The 14,286-nt window shown below is 45.3% G+C and overlaps 1 protein-coding gene across 1 annotated transcript in view; it reads left to right on the top strand.

Annotated features, from left to right (window-relative positions):
* cers6 (ceramide synthase 6) overlaps positions 1-14,286 on the top strand; it is a 168,294-nt gene that overhangs the window by 37,887 nt on the left and 116,121 nt on the right. The window contains exon 4 of the mRNA XM_084314429.1: positions 4,343-4,400. Within this exon, the coding sequence (XP_084170555.1) occupies positions 4,343-4,400 (58 nt within the window). The remainder of the gene's footprint in view (positions 1-4,342; positions 4,401-14,286) is intronic.

The raw sequence follows: 14,286 nt of genomic DNA, 5'->3' as shown, positions 1-14,286 counted from the left end.
GAATACTGCATTGTGCTGTTGTTGCTCTGGCTCTGCAGCTTCACAAAAGTTCGCACACCCAGCAGTAAGCTCTCGCTGACAACGTCGTTGTCATTATTAGAAGCAACGAGGAAACAAATGTAATGATCGTTTCGTTCATCGCATAGGCTATTTAATTTTAGCCTATTTTAATACAATTCAAATAATCAAATTGTGCTTAGACTCAGGGAATTATTTTCACCGGACATTAAGACCGGAGAGATTACATATGTCGGACTTCAACAGATTTTGCCGGTCAAATACCGGTAATTACCGGCTAACGGAAACGCTGGGCTGGGTGTGTGTTGGCTGGGTGTGTGTGTTCGCTGGGTGTGTCCCCGCTGTGTGTGTGTTGGCTGGGTGTGTGTTCGCTGGGTGTGTGTGTTCGCTGGGTGTGTGTTGGCTGGGTGTGTCCCCGCTGTGTGTGTGTGTGTTGGCTGGGTGTGTGTCCACTGGGTGTGTCCCCGCTGTGTGTGTGTGTTGGCTGGGTGTGTGTTGGCTGGGTGTGTGTTGGCTGGGTGTGTCCCCGCTGTGTGTGTGTGTTGGCTGGGTGTGTGTTGGCTGGGTGTGTGTTCGCTGGGTGTGTCCCCGCTGTGTGTGTGTGTTGGCTGGGTGTGTGTTCGCTGGGTGTGTGTGTTCGCTGGGTGTCCCCCCGCTGGGTGTGTGTGTTGGCTGGGTGTGTGTTCGCTGGGTGTGTTCGCTGGGTGTGTCCCCGCTGTGTGTGTGTTGGCTGGGTGTGTGTTGGCTGGGTGTGTCCCCGCTGTGTGTGTGTGTTGGCTGGGTGTGTGTTCGCTGGGTGTGTGTGTTGGCTGGGTGTGTGTTGGCTGGGTGTCCCCCCGCTGTGTGTGTGTGTGTTGGCTGGGTGTGTGTTCGCTTGGTGTGTCCCCGTTGGGTGTGTGTCCACTGGGACGTGTGTTCGCTGAGTGTGTGTTCGGTGGGTGTGTGTTCTCTGGGTTTGGCTGTCGAGAGGTACATCGTTAATGGCCACCTGGGGCTCACTAACCACAGTACAATAACACCTGGTGAAGTATGCAAAGCGTCTCCTGGCTTTGGGTGTTCGCCCCCGCGTCACGATACATTAGCGTGTTCCAAAATGACGAGGACACCGACACACCTAAAGAGTCCTGTTAGCGTGCGCTTCATGGCACCTCGTAAATCACCAGTTAAATGGGAAGCTGTTTAGACTTATTAAAAACAAGCACATGATTCGCGTGACCGGTCTTGCTACAGGAAACCTCCCATTTTTTTACAGAATATACCTGCATATAATCCTTCTATAAACCTACTTAATACACCTGCATATAACCCTTATAACTCTGTATGATAGCATGTACAATAAAGCGGTATATACCGTATATATATATATATTTATTCTTACTGTATTATATATATATATATATATATATATATATATATATATATATATATATATATATATATATATATATATATATATATATATATATATATATATATATATATATATATCCACATCTGTCTACCTGCATATAATACTTTTTACATATCTGTAGATACTATATATCTGTACATATCCCTTACTTACTCTTACTAGTTACACTGCTGGCCAGTATGACTTACTACTATAGTGTCTTTATACCTGTATCGCTGTACAACTTTCTACATACATCTGATTAGCACTATTATTCAGTAGTACTAATTTATATATTATATACCCAGTTTACTCACCTGTACATTGTATGTTACTTTTGCACTTTACTATTACATTTGCACTCTGGTTGGATGACAACAAACTTATTTTTGTTGTACTGTACTGAGCTCTGTAAACATCATTTATAAAATGATGAAATGAAATGAAAAAACATTATTTACCAAGCATAACTGGAACCGAGTCTCATTATATCTTGTCAAAGTTGTACATTTTGACCTTTTATTATAGCGCCACCATCTGTTACGACGAGGCATTGGAACCAAATACTGTATCCGTCATTGCAACACATTTCTTGTTGTTGGGTCGACAGTGGCTCGGGAGGTAGAGAGCAGTCGTCCGGTTAGTCCCGAGGTTCCCGGTTCAATTCCCGCTCCTCCCGGGCAGTGTGTCGAAGTGTCCTTGAGCAAGACACTTAACCCCTAACTAAAATGTGAGGAACACATTGCAAAGTGCTTTAGAGATAAAAGCTTTGTGGCAAATTCCGTGTCTTGCATTTTGTGAATAGCGCCACCGTGTGGCCGAATGACGCAACCCTTTGCACAACTCTACTCCCATCATAGAGGAGACTTCCAATCCAATCCAACTATATTTGTATAGCACATTTAAAAACAACATGGTTGACCAAAGTGCTTCACAGTAAAAACCATAATAGTAAAAAACACATAAACACAATACAAAGTACACAGAACTACAAACGAAATTACAGCAGCATACTAGAGCTAGAGAGAACAAATGTGTTTTAAGATGGGACTTAAACATTGGGGCCAGCTTAATGTGGGGTTTTTTTAGCCTGTATTTAGGGACAACAAGGATGGACTGGTCAGCAGACCTCAGAGACCGTGATGGGGTTTGGGGTGCAGGATCTCGTGAGGTAGGGTGGGGCCAGACCATTCATTGCTTTATAAGCAAACAGCAGGATCTTAAAATGTACCCTAAACTGCACAGGCAGCCAATGAAGGGAGGCGAGGACAGGAGTGATGTGCTCCCGTTTGTGTGTCCCTGTCAACAGCCGAGCAGCAGCGTTTTGGACCAGCTGAAGACGCGACAGCGAGGCCTGGCCAACGCCAACATAGAGCGCATTACAGTAGTCCTGCCGTGTTATCACAAAGGCATGCATAACTAACAGACTTGTGTGTGGAAAGCAGACAACCCGCTTCCTGTTTACGACACATATCTAACACTTTCCGTGCCACTCACGAGATTTCTCAGGTTTTTTTATAGGTGGTTGCGTGCCACTCACGAGATTTCTCGGAATTTTTTTATATATTTTTTTGCGATCTGAAAAATTATTGCATCACCCGAGCCTACCCGAGTATAGCCGAGCTGCGCCGGTGATCACTGTGGAAAAAAGCGCCCCCTGTCGTCTCCCAGATGACATAAGTGATTTTGGGATGGACTCAATGAAAATGAATAGGGAAAAAAATCCGGTACTCCACATTTTCCTGTTCACTGATCCAGCCGGGGTTACCACAGTTCATTCTGGAGCCTCAGATCCCCGTGGATCATGGAGATCTACAGTCTCGCGTTGGATCCATACACTTATCGATTTTTTCGAATGGTGATCAGGAATTGGAATATACCAGTTGGATACCATCTGATGTCAGGTAAGGACTCTATGTTATCAGTGGTAGGATAATCAGAGTAAGTTTGATGAAGTTATAAGCTGTTTTGTGAAATGTCTTCTTTCGGTTTCACTGTAAAAGTCTGTGAGGAAATCAACGGAGCGATTATCAGTGCGCGGCCGTAATGTGCTTGCGTGCACGTATAATATTGATCATCTAGCGTTTATTTGAAAACGATTCATAAAAAGGCCGACGAATATCAACGTTGTGGAATATTCCACTAAAAGACGATTTTCATAGAATGCTCCAGAATGAGCTGTTTTTTATATCAAAACGGGGGCTTTTCTAACTGCTCTGAAACGGAAACGACGAGATAAAAAAACAATCTGCCTTCACAGCACTGACTGGAAAATAGTCTTTGATAATGCGATGGGCAGATTAGACACATAGCCATAATTTAAAACATAGATTAGGCGATATTAACGTTAACATTGGCGCCGATGGTGGCATTCAAGCGGTAAAACGGAAAACCAGGCGTGGCGCTCAAAGTGTTAACGGGTGTGGTGGTGGTCATATGTTTTGGCCACGTTCAGAATCGCACAGTGAAAGACGTACTAGGTATCTTGGCTGCGTTGACACTGCAAGCTTTAGTGCTCAATTCTGATTTATTGCTCTGATCTGTTGTAAGTTACTCAGGAAGTGTAATTAGTTACTTATTATGGATTACTCCTTTAAAAAGTAATCAAATTCACTTTTTACTTACTACTGATTACTTTGTATCAAGTTACATTACTCTTTACTTTCGCCCCCACCCCCCCTCTTTCAAAAAGTAATGTACAACCTGTTTAGCTCCTGTTGTCAGCTGTCCAGACGTCAGCTGTGGTGGAAACAAAGTCCGGCCTTCAGATTAGCTTCCATCACACGTGAAAAGTGAACTAAGTAGTCGTGATAATAGTGAACAGTAGTGGATACAATAAAAAAAAATTAAAATAAAGGAAACATAATAACCAAAATCATAAAATAAAACCTGATTTCCTGTACTCACTGTCCTCTTGTTTTGTCTCTCTTCCAGGTGGAGGTTTACGTTTTACCTTTACATATTTACCTACGGAGTGCGTTTCCTTAAAAAGGTAAGTGTCTCTCATGTCTCACACAGGCAGACGGGACGGGACGGGGGTAGGTGTAACACAGGACGGGGGAGGGGAGGTGTTAGACAGGTAGACAGGAGGGGGGAGGCGAGGTTTCACACAGGACGGGGGAGGGGAGGTGTCATACAGGTAGACAGGAGGGGGAGGGTACAGGTAGACAGGACGGGGGAGGGGAGGTGTCACACGGGTAGACAGGAGGGGGGAGGGGAGGTGTCATACAGGTAGACAGGAGGGGAGGTGTCATACAGGTAGATAGGAGGGGAGGTGTCATACAGGTAGACAGGAGGGGAGGTGTCATACAGGTAGACAGGACGGGGGAGGGGAGGTGTCATACAGGTAGACAGGAGGGGAGGTGTCATACAGGTAGACAGGACGGGGGAGGTGTCATACAGGTAGACAGGACGGGGGAGGTGTCAGACAGGTAGACAGGACGGGGGAGGTGTCAGACAGGTAGACAGGACGGGGGAGGTGTCAGACAGGTAGACAGGACGGGGGAGGGGAGGTGTCATACAGGTAGACAGGAGGGGAGGTGTCATACAGGTAGACAGGAGGGGAGGTGTCATACAGGTAGACAGGAGGGGAGGTGACAGACAGGTAGACAGGACGGGGAGGTGTCAGACAGGTAGACAGGACGGGGGAGGGGAGGTGTCATACAGGTAGACAGGACGGGGGAGGTGTCATACAGGTAGACAGGAGGGGGAGGGGAGGTGTCATACAGGTAGACAGGAGGGGAGGTGTCATACAGGTAGACAGGACGGGGGAGGTGTCATACAGGTAGACAGGAGGGGAGGTGTCAGACAGGTAGACAGGAGGGGAGGTGTCATACAGGTAGACAGGAGGGGAGGTGTCATACAGGTAGACAGGAGGGGAGGTGTCACACAGGTAGACAGGAGGGGAGGTGTCATACAGGTAGACAGGAGGGGAGGTGTCATACAGGTAGACAGGACGGGGGAGGTGTCAGACAGGTAGACAGGAGGGGAGGTGTCATACAGGTAGACAGGACGGGGGAGGTGTCAGACAGGTAGACAGGACGGGGGAGGTGTCAGACAGGTAGACAGGAGGGGAGGTGTCAGACAGGTAGACAGGACGGGGGAGGTGTCAGACAGGTAGACAGGACGGGGGAGGGGAGGTGTCATACAGGTAGACAGGAGGGGGAGGGTACAGGTAGACAGGACGGGGGAGGGGAGGTGTCATACAGGTAGACAGGACGGGGGAGGGGAGGTGTCATACAGGTAGACAGGAGGGGGAGGGTACAGGTAGACAGGACGGGGGAGGGGAGGTGTCACACGGGTAGACAGGAGGGGGGAGGTGTCACACGGGTAGACAGGAGGGGGGAGGGGAGGTGTCATACAGGTAGACAGGAGGGGAGGTGTCATACAGGTAGACAGGAGGGGAGGTGTCATACAGGTAGACAGGACGGGGGAGGTGTCACACGGGTAGACAGGAGGGGGGAGGGGAGGTGTCACACGGGTAGACAGGACGGGGGAGGGGAGGTGTCACACGGGTAGACAGGAGGGGGGAGGGGAGGTGTCATACAGGTAGACAGGAGGGGGAGGGTACAGGTAGACAGGACGGGGGAGGGGAGGTGTCACACGGGTAGACAGGACGGGGGAGGGGAGGTGTCATACAGGTAGACAGGAGGGGGAGGGTACAGGTAGACAGGACGGGGGAGGGGAGGTGTCACACGGGTAGACAGGACGGGGGAGGGGAGGTGTCATACAGGTAGACAGGAGGGGGAGGGTACAGGTAGACAGGACGGGGGAGGGGAGGTGTCACACGGGTAGACAGGAGGGGGGAGGGGAGGTGTCATACAGGTAGACAGGAGGGGGAGGGTACAGGTAGACAGGAGGGGGAGGGTACAGGTAGACAGGACGGGGGAGGGGAGGTGTCACACGGGTAGACGGGAGGGGGGAGGGGAGGCCGATAACCGTGATTTAAGGAGGCGGGCCGGTTGGCAGCGCTGAGACCGGGGGTTGGAATCTCTTACTGAAACGAGTTGCATGACGAGGCACTTTTGGTGAAGCGGGTTCTCTCTCCCTGGCAGAGTCCTTCCTCACAGCGGGGGCCAGCCGCTCTCCTGGGGGGGTTATTAATAGCGTTTGCAGGTTCGCAGGAGAGAGAGGGCGCAGGAGATGCAAACCGAACCGTGTGGTCATCGCAGTCTTCTTCTTAAGTCACTGTTCGGTTGAGGGACGGACGGGGCACGAGTAATGTCTGCCCACATTCAGTACTTGTGTATCACTCTAGTGCTCGAGTAGTTGTTTAGGGGAATCTATTTTTTCCATTTTCAATTTTTCTCCCATCCTCAATTTCGTATTGGCCAATTCTACCCTCCCCTGTCTCGAACGCTGCTAGACCATGCCTCCCACTGGCCGGCTGCAATGTGGACCAAGCCTTGCATCACGTGTCCCCTCCGCGTGAATATTAAAGGCAACCAACTTGTGTTCAGCCTTTCGTTCAGCGTTTCTCTGATTGGCCACGTGACCGCCCACGGCAGCGGCCGTCTTCCGTTGTAGAATTGTTTACATCAGGGTGAACGCTATTGTATTCGCAAATATGAGAGCCAGCAATACGCAGCTCCAGTTAACCTAATTTATACCGTAATGAATCATTAAAAAAATATACCGTTAACTGGAATATGTTGTTTCTTTACACATATGTTGGGATTATGTAATTGGTTTGTCATGACAAAACAATAAAAATCGCTACTTTACATCAGGGTGAACGCTGTTAGTAACGCTGCCACCACCCACTTCAATGACAGAGCTCTTATATTTGCGAATGCATAAACTATATCTTAAATTATGGCTATGTGTCTAATATGGCTGTCGCGAAGTCATTGATAAGCGACAGCCATATTAGACACATAGCCATAATTTAAGATATAGTTTATGCATTCGCAAAATATGAGAGCTCTGTCATTGAAGGGCTTCTACAACGGAGCACGGCCGCTGCTGCTGGAGCTGGACCGAGTCAAGCCAGCGGCGGCGCACGGAAGCCGGGGATAAACCACCGCATCGCCCCGCTGGCGCTTCAGCAGCCTCCACGGATGTACAGTGACGAGTGAATCTGGTAGTTGGTTTATGACGTTAAACACGCGAAATAACATATAACGTTACAGCGTACAGTTCGACACTGATGTACAGTGACACCCAGAGTTTCTAGTTACAGTAGTGACGCGTGAATCGAGATAGTCCTAACAGTGTTTATTATTAAGAGTCAGATAGTCCTAACAGTGTTTATAGTCCTAACAGTGTTTATTAGTAAGAGTCAGATAGTCCTAACAGTGTTTATTATTAAGAGTCAGATAGTCCTAACAGTGTTTATTATTAACACTTTGAACGCCACTAGGGGGAGACGGCAAATCCCCCACCGTGCCAGACTCTTAAGAGGCTGATTTAGCGAAAACACATGATTTCCGCGGATAGATTTCTATATTATATAATTTAGCTATGTGGAAATGGTTGGGCTCATTTGACAATATGCTAGTTGATGTACAATACGCCAAACGCCGTTTGTTGATCCATGCCGTCGTTCGTTCACAATTCCACGCCAAAAAAGGTAAATATTGGCCCAATTCGACGCGCGTTTCCTCAAAGTCGAGTTATGAGCGTTTTGCTGCAGCAGCGCGAAATCATTTCCTCGTCTGAAACACATTGTCCAAGTGCAATAATGTCATGCACTGTACACACAACACTTAGTGGTGTTTATCATTCATGAAATGCAATGCATATATTATATAGAGATATTTGTATCGATCACGTTGTATGCCTATATGCATTTTTATAATAATGTGTAGCTGTATGCTTCAATTCCACACAATTACCGTACACATCTCTCGGCATACTAATATTACATATAGACATTTTCAAGGTAAATCAAAAATATGTATAGAAAACGCAGCAATTTAGCAAAACTGTGCATACGCTTTACATTCGATAAATGGGGGGGGGGGGGGGGGGGGGGGGGAGATCATGATTGCATTTATTCCAAGTGCATAATGTCACACATTGTACACTATGCACTTGGAATAAATGCAATCATGATCCCCCCCCCATTTATCGAATGTGTGAATGCAAACACTTGGTGTTTTAGCATTCATGAAATGCAATGCATATAGGGATATTTTTATACTTTACTTGATGACAACGCTTCACATTCGATAAATGGGGGGGGGGGGGGGTTGATCATGATTGCATTTATTCCAAGTGCATAGTGTACAATGTGTGACATTATCGAATGTGAAGCGTTGTCATCAAGTAAAGTATAAAAATATCCCTATATGCATTGCATTTCATGAATGCTAAAACACCAAGTGGTTTAGTGACTAAACCACTTGGTGTTTTAGCATTCAGGAAATGCTATGCATATAGGGATATTTTTTATATAGATTACGTTGCATGCCATATGAATTTTTATAATAATGTATATATATATTATATTGCTTCAATTTCACACAATTACTGTATATATCAGCATACTAATATGTCTTCACAGCTGTTCGTGATGAATTTACCTGCATATCATGGTGTAGTCGTCCACAGGTATTCTGACATGTAATGCATGATGCCTGAATTTTCCCCAAGGGGATCAATAAAGGAATATCTTATCTCATTTTTGCATTGCATTGTATTCTGTATATTATAATCTAAGACACACAAGTTATAAAAATCATTGCATTATAAGTATATAATACACACTTGACACTTGATGGAGTGGAAGAAATGTCTTTACTTCAGATAAGTAGTGATTGCATTAGCAAGTGCACCATGTGTTCAACAGATACTCGACACACATGTTGTAAAAAACACATTGCATAATAATGTTCTGTATATACACACTTGACACTTGAAGTGTACAATATTTATTCACCATTGGGTACGCCATGTAAAGTGCATTCACATTCATGCTATAATATAAAAGCATAACGAACTATTTATAACACTTGAAGTGGACAATATGTGTTCACTTCAGGTAAGGCACACCATGTACAGTGCATTACAGTAGCAAAAACAACATACAATGTGTATATATTCAAGTCCATTCATTTTCGACCTGTCAAAATGGTCGCTGCACATGTGCATGTAAAATATGTTTAGTGTTGACCTGACAAAATGGCAGATAACCATTATGTGTGTGCATCAGCACACATGTACATTTATAAAGGTCTTGTGTTCAACCCATCCTCTGCACACTATAAACACTTGGTGTAAAAAATGTATTCACTTCAGATAAAAGCACCATTTTGGTACACCATGTAAAGTGCATTCACATTCATGCTATAATATAAAAGCATAATGAACTATTTATAACACTTGAAGTGGACAATATGTGTTCACTTCAGGTAAGGCACACCATGTACAGTGCATTACAGTAGCAAAAACAACATGTGTATATATTCAAGTCCATTCATTTTCGACCTGTCAAAATGGTCGCTGCACATGTGCATGTAAAATATGTTTAGTGTTGACCTGACAAAATGGCAGATAACCATTATGTGTGTGCATCAGCACACATGTACATTTATAAAGGTCTTGTGTTCAACCCATCCTCTGCACACTATAAACACTTGGTGTAAAAAATGTATTCACTTCAGATAAAAGCACCATTTTGGTACACCATGTAAAGTGCATTCACATTCATGCTATAATATAAAAGCATAATGAACTATTTATAACACTTGAAGTGGACAATATGTGTTCACTTCAGGTAAGGCACACCATGTACAGTGCATTACAGTAGCAAAAACAACATGTGTATATATTCAAGTCCATTCATTTTCGACCTGTCAAAATGGTCGCTGCACATGTGCATGTAAAATATGTTTAGTGTTGACCTGACAAAATGGCAGATAACCATTATGTGTGTGCATCAGCACACATGTACATTTATAAAGGTCTTGTGTTCAACCCATCCTCTGCACACTATAAACACTTGGTGTAAAAAATGTATTCACTTCAGATAAAAGCACCATTTTGGTACACCATGTAAAGTGCATTCACATATGTACATAGTGTGTTAGTTAGTAAAGTGAGCCATATGTACTCTGTGAAACTCTGTGAAAATAATCAGCAGCTAACACCAGGACACTGATGAACGGCATTGACAATATAGACCAACATTGCTACTCTGAAAGTGGACCAAGAATAGTGTTTCAAATATATCCATGTGCACAGTACATTTTGCAGAGTAAATTTTACTCAAACTGAGTCCATTTGAGCCCAAATGGACTCAGTCTATGCTAATATTCTGGTCTGGCTGAAATAGCTCCTGGAATCGGTTGACAAGGTAATCTAGGACCGGGCGTACTTTGTACAGTTTATCAGCCTTGTCTGCTCTCTCGTTGTTGCTAAAATGTAGAAACCTCCAAATGACCTGGTATCTATTACGTGCCATTGTTTTGGAGAAATAGGCGCAATGGAAACATTTTAGAGTTGACCAGTACAGTTTGAGTAAAATGTACTCAGTTTGAGTAAAATATACTCAGCAAAATTTACTGTGTGCCAACACCTTTGTTCTGTACAACCAGTAATACCTATATTGTGAAATACTTACACTATTTACAAGACACTATACAATATACTACACACCCTCAATAACCCTACGCTCTGCATCGTCTGGCCGCCTCAGACACACATTGTTACTCAGCTGATAGAGTTGTGCCCGTCCTGATGACTTGTCGTACAGAACCTGTAAGTCACTTTGGATAAAAGTGTCAGCTAAATGACTAAATGTATACACTCATATATCATAACACATACTACGGGGAAGTACGCACCCATCCATATATATATATATATATTTCATGGAGAGTGTTTCCACTCTTAGCACACAAAGAGAGTTTATGCTAGCGATAATGCTCAGCTAGCATAATCTCTCTTTGTGTGGTAGGGTGTGAAACACTCTTGATGTAGGGGGACTCCACACTTCGAGCAGTATGATCTGGTTTCCCGCCTAATGCCTTTTTTTTACAGACCCGGCACTCTTCAAGTTTCAAGTTTCAAGTTTCTTTAATAGTTGTCATACAGAAGTACAGAATACTTTTGTACAAAATGCTTCTTACTGTTGCGCTCCAGAGACTGTGCAAGACAAGATAAGTATGAAATAAAAACATAGTAAAATTAGAAGTAAAAAAAAGGAGGTCACAGTGTTCAGTTTAGACATATGTACAATGTTCGATGCAGAATAGACGTAGTTACCATACAATATACAATACTGTGCAGTGTACTAATATACAATACTATATAGTGCAAGGCAGAAATGGAGAAATGGGACGAGGTGCAATTTAGGTACAATTCACAGTAGGTGTACGAGTTGTAGTGCAAATCCTTTATCAATAAATATAAAGTGTAAGTGTGTTTGTGTGATCTAAAGTGTGGAGAGTGGGTGCTGCAGTGTGTTGTTTGTTTGAGTGAGTGTGTGCGTGTGGGTGTGTGTGCTGTGTGCATTTGATGGTTGTTGCATAGTGATTATTGTTCGTTTAGCGATTATTGTTCGTTTAGCAGCCTGATGGCCTGGGGATAGAAGCTTCTTCTGAGTCTTTCTGTGCTCGCCTTAAGACTCCGGTATCGCTTGCCTGACCGCAGCAGTTCAAAGAGGCAGTTGTTCGGGTGGCTCAAGTCCTTAATAATTCTCTTAGCCTTCCCCTTGCACCGCTTGTTGTAAATGTTCTGGAGGGTGGGAAGCCCCCCTCCAATTGTGCGTTCGGCTGAACGTGTCACTCTTTGTAGTCTGCTACGGTCTTGTGCAGTGCTATTCCCAAACCAGGAGGTGATGTTGCCGGTCAGGATGCTCTCTATTGTACATGAGTAGAAGTTCCTAAGGATCTTCTGACTGACTTGGAACTTCCTTAGGCGCCTGAGGAAGTAGAGGCGTTGTCGTGCCTTCTTCACAACACTGTCAATGTGTGTGGTCCATGTCAAGTCCTCGGATATGTGGGCTCCGAGGTACTTGAAACTGTTCACTCTCTCAACCGGTGCCCCGTCGATGCTGAGGGGGCTGTAGTCCTTGACCCCCGACCTCCTGAAGTCCACAATCATCTCTCTCTCGTGGGATGCGTCTTTTTTGGGGTGGGTGGGTACTTCTCCATAACATGCATTTTTAGCTTGCCATCCAACCTGCAGTGTGGATCTGTCTTTTGGGCCCTGGAAGCTCCCTCCCACCTCACACCCCCCACCCCCCCACCTGCGGCACCTGCCTCTGCTTCATCTGCCTCACCTGCGGCACGTGCGGCACTGGCCACTGTGCGAGCTAAATCGGCTGCATCTGCCTCATCACACAAGTCAGCGATGACTTGTATTTGAAACTGCATGAGTGACTTGTGCGGTCCTGTTGGCTGTCTGACTCTGTACAGAACATAGGCATTGTTCATGGCTATTTGAATCAAATATACTACGAACTTCTTGGTCCACTTTGCAGTCTTCCTAATGAACGGATAGTACGATATATGTTGATCTAACTTGTCAACTCCGTTCATGCACACATTATAGGTGAGCACGCAGTCTGGCTTCATTGCCGGTACCTTAGTCCTATGACCCTTCTTCCAGACGAGTGTTTCCATTAGAGTGCCATGGTGAAAGCTGCTGATCATTTTGACAATCCGCTTGTCTCTCCAGGCGATAACCATGACCCGATTGTTGTGCAGGGCCATGGTCTCGCCCACCGGCAGCTCAACATTGGTTACACGCTTTATCTGCGCCGGTTCTCCCCGGTGCATCCTCAAGGTACCGCAGATGTGGGTCCTCAACTGTAGGAGTATGTCAGACAAGGCCACTGAATTATAGAAGTTATCCATGTATAAAAAGTAACCTTTGTTCGACAGACGTCCTAGGAGCCCAACAACCGTGTCCTTGAGGGGTACATAGTCCCCACAAAATGGTCGCAGTGAAAAGCAGTAACCAGTGTGAGAATCACAGAGCACATATGACCTGATCCCATATTTGGTGGGCTTCAGGGGGCTGAACACTCTGAATTGTAGTTTGCCACGCCAGGCCAGCATCCCCTCGTCTATGCTAATATTCTTGTCTGGCTGAAATAGCTCCCGGAATCGGTTGACAAGGTAGTCAAGGACCGGGCGTACTTTGTACATTTTATCAGACTTGTCTGCTGTCTCGTTGTTGCTAAAATGTAGAAACCTCCAAATGACCTGGTATCTATTACGTGCCATTGTTTTGGAGAAATAGGCGCAATGGAAAAACTTTAGAGTTGACCAGTACATATATAATTGCGGCTTCCGATCTATCCCCGTTAGGAATAGTATCCCTAGGAACTTCCACAATTCTGCAAGGGTGACAGGCGTCCAACTGCGTAGCCTGTTACTCTGCCTGTTGGGATCAATGACGGCCATTGTTTGTTCAGCATACAAGTTTGTTTCCTGTACAATGCCACCCATGAGTTCATCGGTGAGGAACAGCCGCAGAAAGGCAAGGGGCTTGGTGGATGTGATGGTGGCCGCATCGTGTAGTGGTCCTGACTCTGCGTCAAAGGTAAATTTAAGTGGCACAAAACTGTCTGTACCTTTGATCCACTCATCGCTCGACCAGCAGCTGTGCTTTTACGGCCTCGACCTCTGCCTCTGCCCCGGCCTCGACCTTTGCCTGTAAATTATGAGATTACAATAACTAACTGGTATACTACAATGCACTGTAGACACATTCATATAATACATATTTAGAAACTTGTGTGAGTGAATGAGTCAGTGTGAGATAGTGATCAAAACTCACCCCGCTGCTTAGCGTGGACATCCTCTTCTTCAGAAGAATCTGTATCTGCCTCAGCAGCTGGTCCTGCTTTCGCTGAAGCTGAAGCTGAAATAACAAGGGACGTCAGCTTTGTCACAATGCATGAGAGAGAAAGAGAGGAGATAGAG

This window comes from Notolepis coatsorum, assembly GCF_963971535.1.
Source record: "Notolepis coatsorum genome assembly, chromosome: 5".
Classification (NCBI taxonomy): Eukaryota; Metazoa; Chordata; class Actinopteri; order Aulopiformes; family Paralepididae; genus Notolepis; species Notolepis coatsorum.
This window is presented reverse-complemented; position numbering and strand designations above follow the sequence as displayed.